This window comes from Oncorhynchus clarkii, chromosome 22, assembly GCF_045791955.1.
Source record: "Oncorhynchus clarkii lewisi isolate Uvic-CL-2024 chromosome 22, UVic_Ocla_1.0, whole genome shotgun sequence".
Classification (NCBI taxonomy): Eukaryota; Metazoa; Chordata; class Actinopteri; order Salmoniformes; family Salmonidae; genus Oncorhynchus; species Oncorhynchus clarkii.
In genome coordinates, this window is record NC_092168.1 from 21,928,253 (window position 1) to 21,952,437 (window position 24,185).

The 24,185-nt window shown below is 42.2% G+C and overlaps 1 protein-coding gene across 2 annotated transcripts in view; it reads left to right on the forward strand.

Annotated features, from left to right (window-relative positions):
• Positions 1–24,185, forward strand: part of LOC139380593 (inositol polyphosphate-4-phosphatase type I A-like) — a 47,111-nt gene that overhangs the window by 20,490 nt on the left and 2,436 nt on the right. The window contains exons 4-23 of one of the 2 annotated variants that reach the window (XM_071123413.1): positions 1,897–2,015; positions 2,511–2,627; positions 2,743–2,822; positions 2,965–3,073; positions 3,451–3,541; positions 6,855–7,002; positions 13,796–13,926; positions 16,025–16,129; positions 17,077–17,185; positions 17,623–17,640; positions 17,858–18,041; positions 18,278–18,589; positions 18,723–18,873; positions 19,253–19,405; positions 19,542–19,580; positions 19,657–19,829; positions 22,734–22,857; positions 23,062–23,329; positions 23,827–23,924; positions 24,035–24,147. In XM_071123413.1, coding sequence (XP_070979514.1) covers positions 1,897–2,015; positions 2,511–2,627; positions 2,743–2,822; positions 2,965–3,073; positions 3,451–3,541; positions 6,855–7,002; positions 13,796–13,926; positions 16,025–16,129; positions 17,077–17,185; positions 17,623–17,640; positions 17,858–18,041; positions 18,278–18,589; positions 18,723–18,873; positions 19,253–19,405; positions 19,542–19,580; positions 19,657–19,829; positions 22,734–22,857; positions 23,062–23,329; positions 23,827–23,924; positions 24,035–24,147 — 2,642 coding nt within the window. Of the gene's footprint in view, positions 1–1,896; positions 2,016–2,510; positions 2,628–2,742; positions 2,823–2,964; positions 3,074–3,450; positions 3,542–6,854; positions 7,003–13,795; positions 13,927–16,024; positions 16,130–17,076; positions 17,186–17,622; positions 17,641–17,854; positions 18,042–18,277; positions 18,590–18,722; positions 18,874–19,252; positions 19,406–19,541; positions 19,581–19,656; positions 19,830–22,733; positions 22,858–23,061; positions 23,330–23,826; positions 23,925–24,034; positions 24,148–24,185 lie in introns of both variants that reach the window. The other variant, XM_071123414.1, reaches the window with a different exon arrangement.

A 24,185-nucleotide genomic window follows, 5' to 3' on the forward strand; every position in this document is an offset into this window, starting at 1 on the left:
TGCAATAATTTAGGCTGATCATTTTAGAAAGAGAGGGTCTAGACTGTCTAGCCCAGCTGATTTGTAGGGATCTAGATTTTGCAGCTCTTTCAGAACATCAGCTGTCTGGATTTGGGTGAAGGAGAAGTGGGGGCGCTGAGCTGTAGGACAGGGTCGGGGTAGCCTGGCCAGCCGTAGAAAAATGCTTATTGAAATGATCAATTATCGTAGATTTATCGGTGGTGACAGTGTTTCCTAGCCTCAGTGCAGTGGGCAGCTGGGAGGAGGTGCTCTTTTCACCATGGACTTTACAGTGCCCCAAATCTTTCTGGAATTAGTGCTACAGGATGAACATTTCTGTTTGAAAAAGCTAGCCTTAGCTTTCCTAACTGACTAAGTACATTGGTTCCTGACTTCCCTGAAAGGTTGCATATCGCGGGGGCTATTCGATGGTAATGCAGAACGCCACAGGATGTTTTTGTGCTGGTCAAGGGCAGTCAAGTCTGGGGTGAACCAAGGGCTATATCTGTTCTTAGTTCTACATTTGTTGAACGGGGCATGCTTATTTAAGATGGTGAGGAAATCATTTTTAGCCAGGCATCCTCTACTGATGGGATGAGGTCAATATCCTTCCAGGATACCCGGGCCAGGTCGATTAGAAAGGCTTGCTCGTTGAAATGTTGTAGGGAGCGTGATATTGATGAGGGATGGTCGTTTGACCGCGGACCCATTACGCACGCAGGCAATGAGGCAGTGATCGCTGAGATCCTGGTTGAAGACAGCAGAGGTGTATTTTAATGTGATCAAGACAAAGGAGCTGATTGTGGACTGTGGTTCATCACCAATGAACTATCATGGTCCAAACATACCAATCAGTTGTGAAGAGGGCACAACAAAACCTTTTCCCCCTCAGGAGACTGAATATATTTGGCATCACCGCCTGGTACGGCAACTGCTCGGTATCTGACCATAAGGCACTTCAGAGGGTAGTGCGTACGGCCCAGTACATCACTGGGGCCAAGTTTACTGCCATCCAGGACCAAAATAATAGGTGGTGTCAGAGGAAAGCCTATCAATTTGTCAGAGACTCCAGTCACCCAAGTTTTAGACTGTTTTCTCTGCTACCGCACGGCAAGCGGTACCGGAACGCCAAGTCTAGGACCAAAAGGCTCCTCAACAGCTTCTACCCCCAAGCCATAAGACTGCTGAACAATTACCGGACTAACCACCGGACATTGACCCCCCCTCCCTTTTTACACTGCTGCTACTGACTGTTTATTATCTATACAAAGTCACTTCACCCCTACCTACATGTACAAATTACTAACCTGTACCCCGCACACTGACTCGGTACTGGTACCCGCTATATATAGCCTCATTATTGTTATTAATTTTTGTTACTTTTTATTATTATTTTTTTACTTTAGTATATTTGGGAAATATTTTCTTAACTCTTCTTGAACAGTCTAACATTTTCAAAGTGCACATAAGAATTCGGTAAGAAGGGCCGCACATCGTTGCATCCTCAACTTGCATGTTCTGTTAATATGAATTACCATATTCTAAATTTGATTTATGTCATTCTGAGCACTGTGGGAGGACGCCCTAATCAGGTTACGCACCCAATGCATATGGATCCGGTAAATGTTTTAAATGTCCGGTCAATTAAAATGTTGCCGGTCAAATGGAAACCCTAAACAGTTCCCATTGATTCTTGAAGAATAAAGCTTATAAATGCCTTATTAGTTTATTACAACAGTCTTACTTATCATAACACGAAAAATGTACTTGTATTACTCTGACTATGAATTTGAGAAAGGTAACAAATTACATTTCCCCAGCCCCATCCCTATTTTAGGGCCAGGATTGAGATGACAGATTTTTCCTTTAATGTTCACTTCCCTGTTGTACCCCCAGCGTGCAGTGAGCTGATCACCCCAGCATTGGACCGTAAACCGACCAGCTTTGTGGCGGTCAGCTGTACCACTCCTCCCCAGGCCTTCTGGACCAAACATGCTCAGACAGAGATCATAGAGGTAGAACCACACCCAGAGATGGGCAGTAATTGAATTACTTCTGAACTACATTCTAATGTATTGTGTAACTTTTCTATACCATTCTTTATAGTGGTTCACAATTGTGTGGCCCCCTTTAACCATGCATTGGTATCAGAAGGCTGATGGCACTAGGGTGTGATAAGAGTGCTGGCTAAATGACCTAAATGTAAATGTAAAATGAACACTTGTAAAGCATGCTGGATATTATTGTAATGAGCTCTGCCTCCCAAAAAAGGCCAATAATAATTCCCAGTGTGCTTTGCAATTGTTAATTTTTACATTGACATTTTGGTCATTTTGCAGACTCTCTTATCCAGAGCGACTTACAGTCAGTGAATTCAACTAAGGTGGATAAACAACCACATATCACAGTCATTGAAAGTACAATATTTTTTTTTACTGATAAGGATGTTTTAGTGAAGGAGTGGTCTTGCACCTCTCTCTCTCTCTCTCGCTCTCTCTCTCTCTCTCTAGGGTACTAGTAATCCTATCTATCTGAGCAGTATAGCATTCTTCCAGGACTCTCTGATCACTCAGCAGACCCAGGTTAAGCTATCTGTGTACGACGTCAAGGACCGCTCCCAGGGCACGGTACGAAATTTCACCCTCAAAAACTACTCCAACTCCCCCACTAGAGTCAACTGCCCAAAACCTCACAACCTTCCTAACTCTTCAACCCCAAACTAATCAAACACTCCACTCCCAGATGTACCTGCTGGGGTCAGCCATGTTCCCTGTGAAGGAGCTGCTGCAGGACAAACACCACAGACTCCACCTAACCCTCAGGTAACACACACACACATACACACATATACACACACACTCACACAACCTCCACATACATCCTCAGCTATTGTTAAATAGTAGGGCCGGGTATGGGCATAAGAGCCTAAGTACTGTAGAGACACCTATTACTGTCTGTCCCCAGGTCAGCGGAGAACGAGCGCATGGGCAACATCACCATCATCGCCTGGCAGATAGAGGAGAGGAGGGAGCAGAGAGCCCCTGTCGCCCGGCAGGACACCATCAATGGCAGGGTGAGTGGCCTGGTCTGGATCTTACTGAGGAAGGAAGACCGTAAGGTCAAAACTTAGTAATATCCATATTATCTGATTTGTTTGAAGATGGACCACAGAGTATGTACTGTAGACCTACTTTGTTAAATGTTTGTAGGATTATTTTTGGCACTTTTCCCCCTTTCCTGGCTTACCTGTCTGTGTTCAGATCACTGCCCGAGGCAAGCTAGGGACAACCAAACTGCTTTCACTTGTTTGGTCAGTGGCCAAGAAGGACAAGGAGAAAGATTAAATCCACATGGTAGAAATTCAGCCAGTCGGTTCAGGTTACTGTTCAAGTGAAGGGCATCCAGGATGAATCACACAATGAAGATGTCTGTTCCTTTTGTGTTTCTCAGATGGTTCTTCCAGTGGATGATAGCCTGACTGAGTCCGTGAACATCAGGGCCAAGTCTGCGTCTCTGTGCAAAGACACACTGCTGAAGGCTGGTGAGTGTGTGTTCCAGTGTGTGTCAGCGTGTGTTTCTCTATTGGCAAGTGTGTGTTGGTCTGAAAGGGCAATTCCGCCACTTTTCAACCTCATATTAATTATCTCCAGCACCAAAACAGTGTATGTGAAAACAGCACATTTCTATAATATGTGGTTAAAAAGAAAACAAAGGTCCTAAAAAAATGATTCTCTGTGACATCACAGGGTAGGATTAAAAGTAAAAAATGTAATTAAAAAAATGCAATTTTCAAATCGGGGAATGAGTTTCTAGCCAGAGGGAGGGTATTTTCTTGATTGAGACATTTTCACAGACATATTCAATCTATCCTCATGCCAGTCTATAATTCCAACATATTTTAAACTGATCACCATTGTCCCTGTTCCCAAGAGCTCCAAGATAACCTGTCTAAATGACTATCGCCCTTTAGCACTCACATCTGTAATTATGAAGTGCTTTGAAAGGCTGGTCATGATACACATCAACACCATCATCCCAGAAACCTTACTGTAGACCCACTCCAATTTGCATACCGCCCCAACAGATCCACAGATGATGCAATCTCTATTGCACTTCACACTGCCCTCTCCCACCTGGACAAGAGGGGAAATAACTTTCAACACCATAACAACACTTTCAACACCATAATCCCCTCCAAGCTCATCACAAAACTAGGGACTGCAACTAGATCCTGGACTTCCTGACCACGGGCCCAGCCTTCAACACAGGTGTGTGTGCTCAGTCCCCTCCTGTACTCCCTGTTCACCCACGACTGCGTGGCCACGCCTGACTACAACACCATCATCAAGTTTGCTGCCGATATGGCGGTGGTAGGCCTGATCACCGACAACGATGAGTCAGCCTACAGGGAGGAGGTCAGAGACTTAGCAGTGTGGTGCCAGGACAACAACCTCTCCCTCAACGTCAGTAAGACCAAGGAACTGATCGTGGACTATAGGAGAAAGAGGGGAGAGCACGCCGCCATCCACATCAACGGGCTGTTGTGGAGTAGGTCGAGAGCTTTCCTTGGCGTCCACATCACTAAGGACTTAACATGGTCCACATACACCCCCCACAGCCGTGAAGCGGGCACGGCAGCACCTCTTCCCCCTCAGGAGGCTGAAAAGATTGGGCATGAGCCCTCAGATCCTTAAAAAGTCCTACAGCTGCACCATCAAGAGCATCTTGACTGGCTGCATCACCGCTTGGTATGGCAAATGCACCGCCGTTGATCTCAAAGCTCTTCGGAGGGTAGTACATCACTGGCAGGGGGCAATTACTTTTTCACACAGGGGCATTGGATGTTGTATAACTTTGTTAATGAAGTAAATTAAATAAGTATGTAATTGTTGTGTATTTTTTCATTCAGGTTCCCTTTATCTAATATTAGGTTTCGGTTGAAGATCTGATAACATTCAGTATCCTAAATATGCAAAAATAGAAAAAGTTAGAATGGGGCAAATACTTTTTCACGACACTGTACATACACATTACACTCACACACACACACATTACACTCACACACACACATATTACACTCACACACACACATATTGCACTCACACACACACACATTACACTCACACACACACACATATTACACTCACACACACACATATTGCACTCACACACACACACATTACACTCACACACACACACACATTACACTCACACACACACACATTACACTCACACACACACACATTTACACTAATTTGCTGCTGCTACTGTTCTTTATTTTACTATTATTATTATTATATATCCTGATGCCTAGTCACTTTAGCTTGCTTTCATTTACATATCTATCTCAAATACCTTGTACCTCTGCACATTGATCTGGTACTAATACTTCCTGTATGTAGTGCCATTCTTGTGTATTTTATTTTATTTCTCTGTGTTACTATTTTATTTATATTTTAAGACTCTGCATCGTTGTGAAGGGCTTGTAAGCAAGCATTTCACATTAAAGTCTACACCAGTTGTATGCAGTGCGTGTAACAAATAAAATTTGATTTGAGTTGATTCCCACATCACCATGACTCTCAGTGTTAAAAATTATTGTTTTTAAAATGTTTTAATTTTTGATGATGTCATCGGGTAGAACTTTTTAACTATTTATATTCTACAAAACATAGAAATGTGCTGTTTCACATATGTAGACACTGGTATTGTGCTGGAGATAATGAACATTTGGTTGAAAGTGTTGAAATTACCCTTTAAGTGTGTGTTTAAATGAGATAGTATGTATGTCCTTCTCTATTCATAGCATACTCTTAGGTTCTAATTCTCAGAGTAAAAAACTCTACGGACATTATGAAAGCTTAACCAAGTTGAATTCTTCCCAGAAGATCAATACAGCTGCATTCAGACAAAACATGTTTCCACCAACACAAGTATATATACTCCAATGTAGATGCACTCCTCCTTCTCTCCAACCCTTACATCTGTTATGGTTCGACAGGAAGACGAAGTGATGGGGTAATAAACCATTCCTTCTCCCTTAAGGTGACCTGACCTGACCTCAACCCCCTTGATGCCTAATCCAAAGTTCTCCACCCATATCACCTATAGCACTCCCTTAACTGCCTCCCCTCTACCCAGCACATTCCAAAGCCATCTGGCTCCTACAGATAACCATTTAACTTCTGATGTCAAAACCAGTCTCTATCACTCATCAGATACTATAGTATTACTTCTGATGTATCATGTCTCTAGTATAACAATGTTCTGAGTTTAACCCAGAATCTAACAATACAGAGAGTTTACAGATTTAGGAATTATGACTGACTGACACACTGTATCCCACTGCTGGCTTGCATTTGAAGTTAAGCAGGGTTGGTCCTGGTCGGTCACTGGATGGTAGATCAAATGCTGCTGGAAGTGGTATTGGAGGGCCAGTAGGAGGCACTCTTTCCTCTGATCTAAAAAAAAAGATCCCAATGTCCCAGGGCAGTGATTGGGGACATTACCCTGTGTAAGGTACTGTCTTTCGGATGGGATGTTAAATGGGTGTCCTGACTCTCTGTGGTCACTAAAGATCCCATGGCACTTATTGTAAGAGTAGGGGTGTTAACCCTGGTGTCCTGGCTATATTCCCAATCTGGCCCTCATACCATCATGGCCACCTAATCCCCAGCTTCCAATTGGCTCATTCCTCTCCCCTGTAACTATTCCCCAGGTTGTTGCTGTAAATGGGAATGTGTTCTCAGTCAATTGACCTGGTAAAATAAGGGTTAAATCAAATAAATGCATTTAATAAATTATGATTTGAATGATTAAGTGATGTATTGACTAGTGTTTTGCTGTGTTGTCAGTGTTTGGGGGCACCATGTCTCGTATGTACCGTTTCCCCACCACGGATGGGAACCACCTACGTATCCTGGAGCAGATGGCTGAGAGTGTCCTCTCTCTACACATCCCTCGGCAGTTTGTCAAACTACTGCTGGAGGAGGACGCTGTCAGGTACGCTGCTACACACTGTTAAAATGAAGTGCTTTGTAACACCAAAACTAATTGCAACTGAGCTGCCACCAAGGTGAAGGAGACGAAACATTAACTCTGCTGGAGTATTGAAACATATCACCCTGAGAGGTTTTTAAGCATTACATGACGTGTGTAACAAATCAAATCAATTTAAATGTTATTTGTCACATGCGCCAAATAGAACAGAATAGAACCTTAATGTGAAATGCTTACTTACAAGCCCCTAACCAACAATGCAGTTCGATAAATATAATTTACAAAATATTTACAAAATAAACTAAAGTCCAAAATAAAATAAAAAGTAACACAATAAAATTACATAACAATAACAAGGCTATATACAGGGATTACCGGAACCGAGCCAATGTGTGGGGGTACAGGTTAGTCAAGGTAATTTGTAAAGTGACTATGCATAGATAATAAACAGCGAGTAGCAGCAGTGTAAAAAGAAGGGGAGATAACTGTCTGTGACTTAGGTGACTGGATTCTTTGAGAATTTTTTGGGGCTTCCTCTGACACCACCTAGTATATAGGTCCTGGATGGCAGGAAGCTTGGCCCCAGTGATGTATTGGGCCATACACACTACCCTCTGTAGTGCCTTACAGTCGGATGGCGAGCCAGATGGTGATACCTGATGGGACGCAAACGGTCAGGATGCTCTCGATGGTGCAGCTGTATAACCGTTTGAGGATCTGAGGACCCATGCCAAATCGTTTCAGTTTCCTGAGGGGGAAAAGCTGTTGTCATGCCCTCTTCACGACTGTCCTGGTGAGTTTGGACCAGGATATTTTGTTGGTGATGTGGACACCAAGGAACTTGAAACTCTTTACCCGCTCCACTACAGCCCCCTCGATGTGAATTGGGGCGTGTTCGGCCCTCCTTTTCCTGTTGTCCATGATCAACTCCTTTGTCTTGCTCACATTTTGGGAGAGGTTGTTGTCCTGGCACAACACTGCCAGGTCTCTGACCTCCTCCCTATAGGCTGTCTCATCATTGTCGGTGATCAGGCCTACCACTGTTGTGTCATCAGCAAACTGAATTAATGATGGTGTTGGAGTCGTGGGTGAACAGGGAGTACAGGAGGGGACTAAGCATGCACACCTGAGGGGCCCCTGTGTTGAGGATCAGCGTGGCAGGTGTGTTGTTACCTACCCTCCTCACCTGGATGGCCCGACCAGGAAGTCCAGGATCCAGTTGTAGAGGGAGGTGTTTAGTCCCAGGGTCCTTAGCTTAGTGATGAGCTTTGTGGGCACTATGGTGTTGAATGCTGAGCTGTAGTCAATGAACAGCATTCTAACATAGGAGTTCCTTTTGTCCAGATGGGAAAGGGCAGTGTGGAGTGTGACTGAGATTGCATCAACTGTAGATATGTTGGGGCGGTATGCAAATTGGAGCGGGTCTAAGATTTCCTGGATGATGGTGTTGATGTGAGCCATGAACAGCCTTTCAAATAACTTCATGGCTACCAACGTGAGTGCTACTGGGCGGTAGTCATTTAGGCAGATTACCTTCAAATTTTTGGGCACAGGGACTATGGTAGTCTGCTTGAAACATGTGTGTATTACAGACTCGGTCAGGGAGAGGTTGAAAATGTCGGTGAAGACACTTGCCAGTGGGTCTGCGCATGCTCTGGCTTTGTGAATGTTGACCAGTTTAAAGTTCTTGCTCACATCGGCTACGTAAGGCATGATCACACAGTTGTCTGGAACAGCTGGTGCTTTCATGCATGCTTCAGTGTTGCTTGCCTCGAAGCGAGCATAGAAGGCTCATCTGGTAGGCTTGCGTGAACTGGGCAGCTTGCGGCTGTGTTTCCCTTTGTAGTCCGTAATAGTTTGCAAGCTCTGTCACATCCGACGAGCGTCAGAGCCGGTGTAGTAGGAATCAATCTTAGTCCTGTATTGGAGCTTTGCCTGTTTGATGGTTCGATTGAGGGCATAGCGGGATTTCATATAAGCGTCCGGATTAGTGTCCCGCTCCTGAAAGATAATGCCTGGAATATGCCTTTAGCTTGGTGCGGATGTTGCCTGTAATCCATGGCTTCTGGTTGGGATATGTACATATGGTCACTGTGGGGACGACGTCGCCAATGCACTTATTGATGAAGCCGTTGACTTAGGTGGTATACTCCTCAATGCCATTGGATGAATCACGGAACATATTCCAGTCTGTGCTGGCAAAACAGTCCTGTAGTGTAGCATCCGTGTCATCTTACTACTTCCGTATTGAGTGAGTCACTGGTACTTCCTGCTTTAGTTTTTGCATGTAAGCAGGAATCAGGAGGATAGAATTATGGTCAGATTCGCCAAATGGAGGGCGAGGGAGAGCTTTGTATGCGTCTCTGTGTGTGGAGTAAAGGTGGTCTAGGTTTTTTTCCCCTCTGTTTGCACATGTAACATGCTGGTAGAAATGAAGTAAAATCTATTTTATGTTTTCCTGTGTTAAAGTCCCAGGCCACTAGGAGCGCCGCTGCTGGATGAGAATATTCTTGTTTGCTTATGGCCTTATACAGCTCATTGAGTGTGGTCTTAGTGCCAGCATCGGTTTGTGGTGGTAAATGACGGCTACGAATAATATAGATGAGACTCTCTTGGTAGATAGTGTGGTCTACAGCTTATCATGAGGTACTCTACCTCAGACAAGCAATACCTAGAGACTTCTTTAATATTAGACATCGCCCACTAGCAGTTATTGACAAATACACACCACAGCCCCTGTGGGCTTCTCTGTTCTCCCAATGCGCGGAAAACCCAGCCAGCTCTATATTATCCATGTCATTGTTCAGCCACGACTCTGTGAAACACAAGATATTACAGTTTTTAATGTCCCGTTGGTAGGATAGTCTCGACCGTAGATCATCAAGTTTGTTTTCCAGTGATTGCAGGTTGGCCAATAGAACAGATGGTAATGGCGAATTACTCACTCGCCTACGAATCCTAACAAGGCACCCCACACTTTTCCTTGGTATCTCTGCCTTTTCTTCACGCTAATAATGGGGATTTGGGCCTGTTCTCCGGAAAGCAGTATATTCTTCCCGTCTGACTCATTAAAGAAAAAATCTTCCTCCAGTTGGATGGTGAGTAATTGCTGTTCTGATGTCCAGAAGCTCTTTTCGGTCATAACAGACGGTAGCAGCAACTTTATGTACAAAATAAGTTACAAACAATGCGGGAAAAAAACAAAATAGCAAAGTAGTTAGGAGCCCGTAAAACTGCAGCCATCCCCTCCAGCTCCATTTTTACATTATTATTACACCACTTAATAAAGCGTTGAGCAACATCTTGCCAGGGACTGGGAGCATATACAGTACCAGTCAAAAGTTTGGACACATTCAAGGGTTTTTCTTTATTTTTACTATTTTCTACATTGTAAAAACTATGGAATAACACATATGGAATCATGTAGTAACCCAAAAAGTGTTAAACAAATCTAAATATATTTGAGATTTGAGATTCTTCAAAGTAGCCCCCCTTTGCCTTGATGACAGCTTTGCACACTCTTGGCATTCTCTCAACCAGTTTCATGAGGAAGGCTTTTCCAACAGTCTTGAAGGAGTTCCCACATATGCTGTGCACTTTTTGGCAGCTTTTCCTTCACTCTGCCATCCCACTCATCCCAAACCATCTCAATTGAGTTGAGGTCGGGTGATTGTGGAGGCCAGGTCATCCAATGCAGCACTCCGTCACTCTCCTTGGTCAAATAGCCCTTACACAGGCTGGAGGTGTGTTTTGGGTCATTGTCCTCTTGGAAAACAAATTAAAAACAAGCGCAAACCAGATGGGATGGCATATCGCTGCAGAATGCTGTGGTAGCCATGCTGGTTAAGTGTCTCTTGAATTCTAAATAAATCACTGACAGGGTCACCAGCAAAGCACCCCTACACCATAACACTTCCTCCTCCATGCTTCACGGTGGGAACCACACATGCAGAGATCATCCGTTCATCTACACTAAGTCTCACAAAGACACAGCGGTTGGAACCAAAAATTTGGACTCATCAGACCAAAATACAGATTTCCACTGTTGTTTCTTGGCCCAAGCAAGTCTCTTTTTCTTATTGGTGTCCTTTAGTCTTCTCTGATCAGTTGATGTTGAGATGTGAGATCTCTTACTTGAACTCTGTGAAGCATTTATTTGGGCTGCAATCTGAGGTGCAGTTAACTAATGAACTTACCCTCTGCAGCAGCGGTAACTCTGGGTCTTCCTTTCCTGTGGCGGTCCTCATGAGAGCCAGTTTCATCATAGCGCTTCATGTTTTTTGCTACTGCACTTGAAGAAACAAAGTTCTTGAAATGTTCCATATTGACTGACCTTCATGGCTTAAAGTAATGATGTGCTGTCATTTCTCTTTGCTTGTTTGAGCTGTTCTTGCCATAATATGGCTAATCATAATCTGTCTTTTACCAATCAGGGCAATCTTCTGTATACCACTCCTACCTTGTCACAGCACAACTGATTGGCTCACATTCATTAAGAAGGAAAGAAATTCCACAAATTAACTTTTAACAAGGCACACCTGTTAATTGAAATGCATTCCGTGTGACTACCTCATGAAGCTGGTTGAGAGAATGCCTAGAGTGTGCAAAGCTGTCATCAAGGCAAAGGGTGGCTACTTTGAAGAATCTCAAATATAAAATATATTTTGATTTGTTTAATTAACACTTTTTTTGGACATTATATGTGTGTTATGTCATAGTTTAGTTGTCTTCACTATTATTATACAATATAGAAAATAGTAAAATAAAGAAAAACCCTTGAATCAGTAGGTGTGTTGAAACATTTGACTTGTACTGTACATGTTCATTTAGTGTTTTGATGCTCCCTTTGACATGCACTGAAACCCCAAAAAGTGTTTTCACAACATTCTCTTAAAAACACCAATATTCAGATTGAAGAACCACTTTGGGTTTTTGAGAGTACAGTCATGGCCAAAAGCTTTGAGAATGACACAAATATAACATTTCACAAAGTCTGCTGCCTCAGTTTGTATGATGGCAATTTGCATATACTCCAGAATGTTATGAAGAGTGATCAGAAGAATTGCAATTATTTGCAAAGTCCCTCTTTGCCATGCAAATTAACTGATTCCCCAAAAAACATTTCCACTGCATTTCAGCCCTGCCACAAAAGGACCAGCTGACATCATGTCAGTGATTCTCTCGTTAACACAGGTGTGAGTGTTGACGTGGACAAGACTGGAGATCACTCTGTGATGCTGATTGAGTTCGAATAACAGACTGGAAGCTTCAAAAGGAGGTGGTGCTTGGAATCATTGTTCTTCCTCTGTCAACCATGGTTACCTGCAGGGAAACACGTGCCGCCATCATTGCTTTGCACAAAAAGGGCTTCACAGGCAAGGATATTGCTGCCAGTAAGATTGCACCTAAATCAACCATTTATCAGATCCACAAGAACTTCAAGGAGATCGGTTCAATTGTTGTGAAGGCTTCAGGGCGCCCAAGAAAGTCCAGCAAGCGCCAAGACCGTCTCCTAAAGTTGATTCAGCTGCGGGATCGGGGCACCACCAGTACAGACCTTGCGGCGGAATGGCAGCAGGCAGGTGTGAGTGCAGCTGCACGCACAGTGAGGCAAAGACTTTTGTAGGATGGCCTGGTGTCAAGAAGGGCAGCAAAGAAGCCACTTCTCTCCAGGAAAAACATCAGTGACAGACTGATATTTTGCAAAAGGTACAGGGATTGGACTAATGAGGACTGGGGTAAAGTCATTTTCTCTGATGAATCCAACTTTCCGAACAAAACATCAATATTTTGGGTCTATGGCCAGGAAACTCTCCAGACCTTAATCCCATTGAGAACTTGTGGTGAATCCTCAAGAGGCGGTGGACAAACAAAAACCCACAAATTCTGACAAACTCCAAGCATCGATTATGCAATAATGGGCTGCCATCAGTCAGGATGTGGCCCAGAAGTTAATTGACAGCATGCCAGGGCGGATTGCAGAGGTCTTGAAAAAGAAGGGTCAATACTGCAAATATTGACTCCTTGCATCAACTTAATGCAATTGTCAATAAAAGCCTTTGACACTTATGAAATGCTTGTAATTATACTTCAGTATTCCATAGTAACATCTGACAAAAATATCTAAAGACACTGAGGCAGCAGACTTTGTGAAAATGTATATTTGTGTCATTCTCAAAACTTTTGGGCACAACTGTACTTATATTTGTCACGTTCGTTATATGGAGGAGACCAAGGCGCATGTGTGTACATACTTATTTAATGAAGAAAACACTAAACAAACTTACAAAAACAACAAAACGAACGCAACGCTATAATATAATAGTGCAGACACAGGCAACTAGACATAGACAATAACCCACAGAGAACCTAAGGAATATGGCTGCCTAAATATGGTTCCCAATCAGAGACAACGATAAACAGCTGCCTCTAATTGAGAACCAATCTAGGCAACCATAGACATACATAATACCGAGACTAGTGAACACCCCCATAAACATACAAACCCCGAGACAAGAGAAAAACACATAAATCACCCTTGTCACACCCTGACCTAACCAAAATACTAAAGAAAACAAAGAATACTAAGGTCAGGGCGTGACAATATTGTTTTAAAACAATTTCGGTGTATCAGAACACTTACATTGGGTCTACATTCAAACACCCTCCAAACACCAGATCTCAGGTTAGGTGCACTACTTTATATGGTTTCATTACACAATGTGTGTGTGTGTGTGTGTGTGTGTGTGTGTGTGTGTGTGTGTGTGTGTGTGTGTGTGTGTGTGTGTGTGTGTAGGGTGTGTGAACTGGAGGAGTTGGGGGAGTTGTCTCCATGTTGGGAAAACCTGAGGAGGGAGATTATTGCTCAGTACCAGACCATCATCCTCACCTACCAGGAGACCATCGGCGACCTACACGAATATAAAGGTTAGCGCCATACTTTATAGAACATTACACCAACATACCAGAATACATACCAATCCTGCTAGACTGGACCTAAACATTTTAAAACATATTACTAATATCAGTGTTGTTAGTATAAGCGTTAACAACACCGCAATCAGTGGCGATTTTAGCATGTAAATCTTGGGGGGAGCCTTGTCTCAGTGAAACAGTTAATTCAGCCTCATTTACTGCCTTTTAAAAAACATAGCTGATATGGCTGACAAGTGTGGTTTTTAATAACAATTAAGATGTACAAATTATAGCATAAGGGCTTCAAGCGGATAAGAGGCAATCCCTTATTTCGATTAAGACATTAATGAGCGAGCTAGGACAGACGTAGTCAACATAACTATTTGTTCAGCACTTTTGAAATGTACACCAACAGAATTCAAAACATGTGCTGTTCTTACATTATTCTCCCTGTACAACAAGTCAGAACTGTAGGATAAATAAAGGGGGCATTTTAGCAGACAATGAAAGTTCTTACAATATTCGATGATTACATTTCTCTAAAACAGGTTATAGGCTACATATGCACCACCAAGTCAGAACAGTAGGTGAAATTAAGAGGCGTAAATATAGGAAATTATTAGGGTGAGGCACATGGGCTACTGACAGTTTACTACACAACATACACTTTGTATTACTTTATTAGCTATAGTATACATATCTCCCTGGTATATTACATAATTTATGCAGTAGAATACAGTACAATACATTTTTGGACTCACCTTGTGATGTGCTCACTTGAACAGGAAGGTGGCGCAGAGGTCCTTCGTGGGAAAATGTTGTCATCACAGTCTGGCATTCTCTGGATTTATGGTGCTTTCAAAACAACTGGGAACTCGAGAAAAAAAACAAGGTTGAAAAAAAACATGATGACGTCATTGATCTTCAGGTCGTAGCTCTAGAAAGAGGCCGGATTTACAATTCCGAATTTAAAATATATTTTCCCAGTCAGAGCTCGTTTATTTCCAACTTCCCAGTTGTCTTGAACTTACTGAAGTCACATTTTCGCAGTACGAGTTAACAGTTGTTTTGAGCGCAGCACAAATCATGCTTCATTAACAGCATGGCCAATGTTGAATGTTTATCATTTAAACTTGGAAAAGAGACCCCTAATCCCAGATTTGGGACCACACAGCCACTCCACTGAATAGCAGGCTAGTGATTGCTTTGCAATTTTTGCAGTTAGCCACTGTCACTGATTCCTTCCAAACCACTCATTGTTGAATTTGCGATTTTCAACTTGTTGTGTAATGTTTATGTCCAATGGCCGATGAGCACTGATACGTTTTATCTTCATTATTTATCTTCATATGAAAAGGATTAAAAAGGATTTGCCAGCAGATTGACTTGATTCATGATGATGACTGCTAGCTAAGATTCTGAAAGTATGATGTTAACATGATCAGCCCAATCAAAGCTATTGTACATATGAAGTGATTTGACGTCCTTTTACCTGTGGCAATTGACCCTATGCCTTCTTGGATGGGCACTTCTAATGTAACTCTATGGCATCATCCAAGGGGCTAGAATATTCTAGCTCTCCCCTTGACTTGGCGGTGATGTAGTTTCCCCATGAGTGACAGAACACTGAGCCAATCATGGTGCAAAACTCCGTATTTTCTGCTGGCTTGCCCCACCACTACAGAAAGCACTGAGATAGGCTGAAACACCTGCATTTTGGAGCTGCCTTTGCCCAACCTGCCCTGAATGACGGGTCGCCACTGACTGCAATGATTAGCCCTATAAATGGCATGCCAAAATCATGGTATTTTATATGAACTTTTACATTTGGTCATCTAACATATTCATAACATAAATAAAAAAGACAATGTCCAAATGTTAAAGTTTATTTAAAATATAATGAATTTCGGGTACAATTTATAGGGCTATGCAATGACATGCTACAACATGTCACTACAGATATATCAGAAACCTGCTACATTAGCACTGTTAGCACTATAATATAATATTTAATATCACTAATGCGTCAGTAACATACAGAAAGAGACCATCAGCAACATGCAAAAGTACAATAGTTCATCATAACATATCCATCCTACTCCTCTTCCAGGTCCCTCCTTTAAGTCCAGTACTCTGAAAGCAGAGAAGAAGCTGGAGTTCATCCCCACTAACCTGCACGTCCAGAGGATGAGAGTACAAGGAGAGTCTGGCTATGGTAGGGGACCTGTTATATCTATCAGACTCTATGGTAGGGGACCTGTCATATCTATCAGACTCTATGGTAGGGGACCTGTTATATCTATCAGACTCTATGGTAGGGGACCTGTCATATCTATCAGACTCTATGGTAGGGGACCTGTCATATCTATCAGACTCTATGGTAAGGGACCTGTCATATCTATCAGACAATATGGTAGGGGACCTGTCATATCTATCAGACTCTATGGTAGGGGACCTGTCATATCTATCAGACTCTATGGTAGGGGACCTGTCATATCTATCAGACTCTATGGTAGGGGACCTGTCATATCTATCAGACTATATGGTAGGGGACCTGTTATATCTATCAGACTATATGGTAGGGGACCTGTTATATCTATCAGACTTTATGGTAGGGGACCTGTTATATCTATCAGACTATATGGTAGGGGACCTGTCATATCTATCAGACTCTATGGTAGGGGACCTGTTATATCTATAAATCTCTATGGTGGGGAACCTTATATATCTATCAGTCACTCTGGTAGGGAACCTTATATCAAATCAAATTTAAAATCAAATGTATTTATATAGCCCTTCGTACATCAGCTGATATCTCAAAGTGCTGTACAGAAACCCAGCCTAAAACCCCAAACAGCAAGCAATGCAGGTGCAGAAGCACGGTGGCTAGGAAAAACTCCCTAGAAAGGCCTAAACCTAGGAAGAAACCTAGAGAGGAACCAGGCTATGAGGGAGTGGCCAGTCATATATCTGTCAGTCTCTGTCCTTTATATCCATCATTATATTCATCTGGTTCAATGTAATTCTCCACAGCAAGCATGTTTATATCTGTCTAAAAGTGCTCTCTACCCCTTCAACTTCCTCTCCTCTCCCTCCGCCTCCCTCTCTCCCATCTCTCCTCTCCCTCCTCTCACTTCCATCTCCCTTCCTCTCCTCTCCCAGACAGGACCTATGACGTAGTGACTATAGGTGCCCCAGCAGCCCACCACCAAGGCTTTAAGCACTGTGGTCTTCGGAAACTCATCCACAAGTTTGAGGAGGCTAGGAAACAGTGAGACCATATTTTCTTGAGCGTATGGTTGGGGGACCGGAACAGCATTTTGAATCATTTATACACTGCAAATTCACCACAAAAAGCTCAAACAAATATAGTATTTCACAAAAACATTTTTTTTTTAACTTTTATTATATTGGAATATGATCACATATGCCTATTTATTTATGCATGGGAATATTTGGGAACAGATTTCCTAAATTAAAATAACTGAGCTGATTTCCTGGTGATTTTACAGTCTTTTATGTCCAACACCGAAAATGTGCATTAATATTTATTTGCTTAGAAAACTTGGGAAGCCAAATAAAATCAATTGGGGCTGTCAATTGGGAAACCCTGCTATAGATACATCAGTTCATGATTTAATTGTTATCATTCATTTAGATTTCTAACCTTTGATTGAAATGTCTCCTTTTTGCTTGCTTTCTGATCAGCGCATATGAGGAGGAATGGTGAGATCTGTCACCTGCTCCGTTTATGTGTGCAGTATCAGTGGATGTGTTTGTTTGTGTTCTGTATTACATCGTTTTAAACCAGCACATGTTCACCCTGATCTCTCTCTCTCTCATTCTCTCTCTCTATCTCTCTCATTCTCTCTATCTCTCTTTCTTTCTCTCCCTCTCCCTCTCTCTCACACACACACACATATAAACACACACCTACCAGCAGTGCTGGGTCTGGCTCTAAGCCGGTGACCTACCTGCCTCAGGATGTGGTAAGAGCGAAGGAGCTGATTGGTCAGATCAACACCTTGAAGACCCAGGTGTGCTACTACACCGAACGTTTGTCCCGCGCTGCCAAGGAACGCTCAGCAAACGCTCTGGAGAGAACCCTCGCCATCCTCTCTGAGAAGGTATGAGAGGGGTAGAGAGGGAGCAGGCAGGGAGGGAGAAGACAGAGGGGAGAGAAGCATTGAAACATGTATCTATCTATACAATCAATACGTATTTCACTGTATTAATACACACTATTATATATCCCTTGTCTCCTCCTCTCCCTGTCTCTCTTCAATCTCTCCCCTCTCCGTGTCACTCTTCCATCTCTCTCATCCTCTCCCTGTTTCTCCTCCATCGCTCTCCCCCTCTCCAGACTCGTCAGTTGGTGACAGTTTGTGACTCTAAGCTGCTGTCCTCTGCTATCCTGGCCCTCTCTGCTGCCCGTCCAGAATGCATTTCCCAGAAGGGCACTCCCTCCCCCTCATCCCTCACTCCTTCACTCTCTCCATCCCGCTCTCCCTCTCGCCACACTACCTCCCCCTCTCACCACTCTACCTCCCCCTCTCGCCACTCTACCTCCCCCTCTCGCCACTCCATCTCCCCTCGCCACTCCGTATACCAGGAAGGAGAGGGGGTGAGAGACAAGCGCTCCTCCCTACAGGCTGACTGGCACGAGGAGAACTGGGTAAGATGACATTGATATATTTTGTTTAAGAATTGAGAATAACAACAATATTGTATAGAATTTATATAGAAAGTGTATTTCATATTTAATCTTTCATCCCTCTCACTTTCTGTCGCTCTCAACCCCCCTTCAGGAGAAGGTATGGTTGAACGTGGATAAGAGTCTGGACTGTGTGATCCAGAGGGTGGACAGACTGCTGGCCAAAGACAGGATGCAGAGTGACAGCAGCAGTGAGGATGTGTTCCTGGACGTTCAGCAGCAGACCAATGCCACTACTAAGAAAGGTAAACACGCCGCAGCAGACCAATGCCACTACTAAGAAAGGTAAACACGCACGCACTGAAATGAAATGAGGCAGCTGTTAAAGTAAAATAGGTCAACTGATTGATTGGTTAATAGTTTTTTTTAATGTATTGTTTAATTGATTGACTGGTTGATTGGTTGATTAATGTAGTGTTTCATTTATTGACTGGTTGATGAATGTATTGTTTAGTTGGTTGATTGGTTGATTAATGTATTGTTTAGTTGGTTGATTGATTGATTGGTTGATTAATGTATTGTTTAATTGGTTGACTGGTTGAGTGGTTGATTAATGTATTATTTAATTGGTTGATTGGTTGATTGGGTCAGGGGATAAAAGGGAATGTGTGTGAATCCCTTGAGGTATCCATGGAAACAGAGAAGCCTTCTGGATACACCCAGAATCATCATCTTCATCTCCTTCTTCTTCTCTTCCTCCATCATCATCATCCTCATTGTCATCATTCCCTAATCTGACCATCACATGTCAGTCAAACCATGAAAGACAACAGCACTGTAGGTTCATGTCCAGTTTGACTCCTCCATATTGTAATATTGTTCTGTATTATTCTTTAACTAGCAGACATGCATTCACGAATGCACACATCACTCTGTCTTTAAAATAAATATGTTATTATTATCTCCCCTTCAGACAGCAGCCCAGATGTAGAAAAGGAAAAGCCCTCCCCAGGTAAGAACAATAATGTGTGTGTGTGTGTGTGCGTGTGTATAGATATACTGTATAACCTCTCTCCTTTCTCTACCAGGTGAATGGAGTGAGGCCTTGTACCCCCTCCTGACCACCCTGTCAGAGTGTGTGTCTCTGATGAGTGACAAGGCTAAGAAGTCCATGGTGTTCCTCCTAATGCAGGACAGTGCTCCCACCATTGCCATGAACCTCACGCTACAGTACAGGAGAGATGTGGTCTTCTGCCAGACGGTGGGTTTACACACACACACACACACACACACACACACACACACACACACACACACACACACACAGAGATGCACACAAATGCACACAAAGATGCGTTCACACACATGTACACAGATACACACAATTATATTAGTATGAATGATGTTCTACATCGGACATTAATAGTTGTATACAGTGCCTTGCGAAAGTATTCGGCCCCCTTGAACTTTGCGACCTTTTGCCACATTTCAGGCTTCAAACATAAAGATATAAAACGGTATTTTTTTGTGAAGAATCAACAACAAGTGGGACACAATCATGAAGTGGAACGACATTTATTGGATATTTCAAACTTTTTTAACAAATCAAAAACTGAAATATTGGGCGTGCAAAATTATTCAGCCCTCTTAAGTTAATACTTTGTAGCGCCACCTTTTGCTGCGATTACAGCTGTAAGTCGCTTGGGGTATGTCTCTATCAGTTTTGCACATCGAGAGACTGAATTTTTTTCCCATTCCTCCTTGCAAAACAGCTCGAGCTCAGTGAGGTTGGATGGAGAGCATTTGTGAACAGCAGTTTTCAGTTCTTTCCACAGATTCTCGATTGGATTCAGGTCTGGACTTTGACTTGGCCATTCTAACACCTGGATATGTTTATTTTTGAACCATTCCATTGTAGATTTTGCTTTATGTTTTGGATCATTGTCTTGTTGGAAGACAAATCTCCATCCCAGTCTCAGGTCTTTTGCAGACTCCATCAGGTTTTCTTCCAGAATGGTCCTGTATTTGGCTCCATCCAGCTTCCCATCAATTTTAACCATCTTCCCTGTCCCTGCTGAAGAAAAGCAGGCCCAAACCATGATGCTGCCACCACCATGTTTGACAGTGGGGATGGTGTGTTCAGTGTGATGAGCTGTGTTGCTTTTACGCCAAACATAACGTTTTGCATTGTTGCCAAAAAGTTCAATTTTGGTTTCATCTGACCAGAGCACCTTCTTCCACATGTTTGGTGTGTCTCCCAGGTGGCTTGTGGCAAACTTTAAATGACACTTTTTATGGATATCTTTAAGAAATGGCTTTCTTCTTGCCACTCTTCCATAAAGGCCAGATTTGTGCAATATACGACTGATTGTTGTCCTATGGACAGAGTCTCCCACCTCAGCTGTAGATCTCTGCAGTTCATCCAGAGTGATCATGGGCCTCTTGGCTGCATCTCTGATCAGTCTTCTCCTTGTATGAGCTGAAAGTTTAGAGGGACGGCCAGGTCTTGGTAGATTTGCAGTGGTCTGATACTCCTTCCATTTCAATATTATCGCTTGCACAGTGCTCTTTGGGATGTTTAAAGCTTGGGAAATCTTTTTGTATCCAAATCCGGCTTTAAACTTCTTCACAACAGTATCTCGGACCTGCCTGGTGTGTTCCTTGTTCTTCATGATGCTCTCTGCGCTTTTAACGGACCTCTGAGACTATCACAGTGCAGGTGCATTTATACAGAGACTTGATTACACACAGGTGGATTGTATTTATCATCATTAGTCATTTAGGTCAACATTGGATCATTCAGAGATCCTCACTGAACTTCTGTTCAGAGAGTTTGCTGCACTGAAAGTAAAGGGGCTGAATAATTTTGCACGCCCAATTTTTCAGTTTTTGATTTGTTAAAAAAGTTTGAAATATCCAATAAATGTCGTTCCACTTCATGATTGTGTCCCACTTGTTGTTGATTCTTCACAAAAAATACAGTTTTATATCTTTATGTTTGAAGCCTGAAATGTGGCAAAAGGTCGCAAAGTTCAAGGGGGCCGAATACTTTCGCAAGGCACTGTAGATGATGAATAGTTGTATAGATGATGAATAGTTGTATTGATGATGAATAGTTGTATTGGTGATTATATTGATGATGAATAGTTGTATTGATGATGAATAGTTGCATTGGTGATTATATTGATGATGAATAGTTGTATTGATGATGAATAGTTGTATTGATGATGAATAGTTGTATTGATGATGAATAGTTGTATTGATGATGAATAGTTGTATTGATGATGAATAGTTGTATTGATGATGAATAGTTGTATTGATGATTATATAGATGATGAATAGTTGTATTGATGATGAATAGTTGTATTAGTAATTATATTGATGATGAATAGTTGTATTGATGATGAATAGTTGTATTGATGATGAATAGTTGTATTGATGATTATATAGATGATGAATAGTTGTATTGATGATGAATAGTTGTATTGATGATGAATAGTTGTATTGATGATTATATAGATGATGAATAGTTGTATTGATGATGAATAGTTGTATTGATGATGAATAGTTGTATTGATGATGAATAGTTGTATTGATGATGAATAGTTGTATTGATGATGAATAGTTGTATTGATGATGAATAGTTGTATTGGTGATTATATAGATGATGAATAGTTGTATTGATGATGAATAGTTGTATTGATGATGAATAGTTGTATTGATGATGAATAGTTGTATTGATGATGAATAGTTGTATTGATGATGAATAGTTGTATTGATGATTATATAGATGATGAATAGTTGTATTGATGATGAATAGTTGTATTAGTAATTATATTGATGATGAATAGTTGTATTGATGATGAATAGTTGTATTGATGATGAATAGTTGTATTGATGATTATATAGATGATGAATAGTTGTATTGATGATGAATAGTTGTATTGATGATGAATAGTTGTATTGATGATTATATAGATGATGAATAGTTGTATTGATGATTATATAGATGATGAATAGTTGTATTGATGATGAATAGTTGTATTGATGATGAATAGTTGTATTGATGATGAATAGTTGTATTGGTGATTATATAGATGATGAGTAGTTGTATTGGTGATTATATAGATGATGAATAGTTGTAATGGTGTTGCCCCTTTTGTAGCTGTCAGCTCTGATCTGTGGTTTCATCATCAAGCTGAGGAACTGTCTCCATGACGATGGCTTCCTCAGGCAGCTCCACATCATCGGCCTGCTAGTCCAGTATGAGGGCCTGCTCAGCACCTACGGTAACCTGCTGACTGTGTGTGTGTGTGTGTGTGTGTGTGTGTGTGTGTGTGTGTGCGTTTGTGTGTGTATTCTTGTGATTATGTCTTAGAATACACACACAAATATGTTGATTTGAAACCTACTAATTTTCTATACTTTATTTATAGATTTTCAAATAGACAACTGAAACCTACTCTTACCCGTTACTCTCTGCAATCTTAAAGGGGAGGAGCTGGCCATGTTGGAGGACATGAGTGTTGGTGTGATGGACCTGCGAAACGTCACTTTTAAGGTTACACAGGCAACCTCGGTCTTCGGCCCAGATATGTTGCCTGTCATCACCGGGAACCGGGACGGCTTCAACGTCAGGGTTCCGTTACCAGCAGCAATGTTTGATGCGTTGCCGCGGGAGATCCAGAATGGAATGCTGCTGAGGGTTCAGCCTGTTCTCTTCAATGTGGGAATCAATGAACAACAGACGCTGGCCGAGAAGTGAGTAAACGAGAGAGGAGAGAAGAGGAGAGATGAGGAGAGACGAGGAAAGGGGAGGAAAGAAGAGTGGGAGAGGTTATAAGTGGATTGAAGGAGATACGGGATAAGAGGAGAGATGGAGGTAGGAGAGGACAGCAGCGCAATGGAAGAGAGAGGGTAGTCAGGAGGTGTGTTACCATGGCAATAGCAGCTGACATTTGTGGTAATACCATATAAGTGATGATGGTTACCTCGAATAATCACGAGCATCTGGTTATTGTGTGTTTTCGAAGTGTGTTTATTAGATTTGCCACTACAAACTAGAGATGATTGTAAAAAACGCTATGGTAATTCCTCAACAATGCCAATGATGGAGACTGTGAGAACATTAGGTCTACTCCCTATAGACTGTAAGAAATTCTGATGTGTTGTAGCTTTGCTTAATGAGCAGTACAATTCCCCTTGAAAAAAAAATTCAGTCTGTCTGTCTGTCCATCTGTCCATCTATGTGTCTATAGGTTTGGAGACACGTCTCTCCAGGAGGGGATTAACATGGAGAATATAGCTCGACTCAGCTCATACTATGACCAGTTTAAAGAGGTCCTACCTGAGGACTGTGAGTCACACAGCCTCATCTTAACCTCAACCCCTAATAAAATGGTAAACAACCTGGTTCTTAAAATGTACGTCAGTGCAATGATACTCCTCTCTCCGCTCTCTCTCCAGGCCTCCCTTGTATCCGTAGTCAGACCAGCCTGCCTGAGCTGCTAAAGCTGCTGAGTCAGAACATCAACGCCAGGAAGAGCAAGAACGTAGAGATCCTGTGGCAGGCAGCGGAGGTAGAGACATTCTCTCCTTCTTCTCTTTCTCTCTCTCC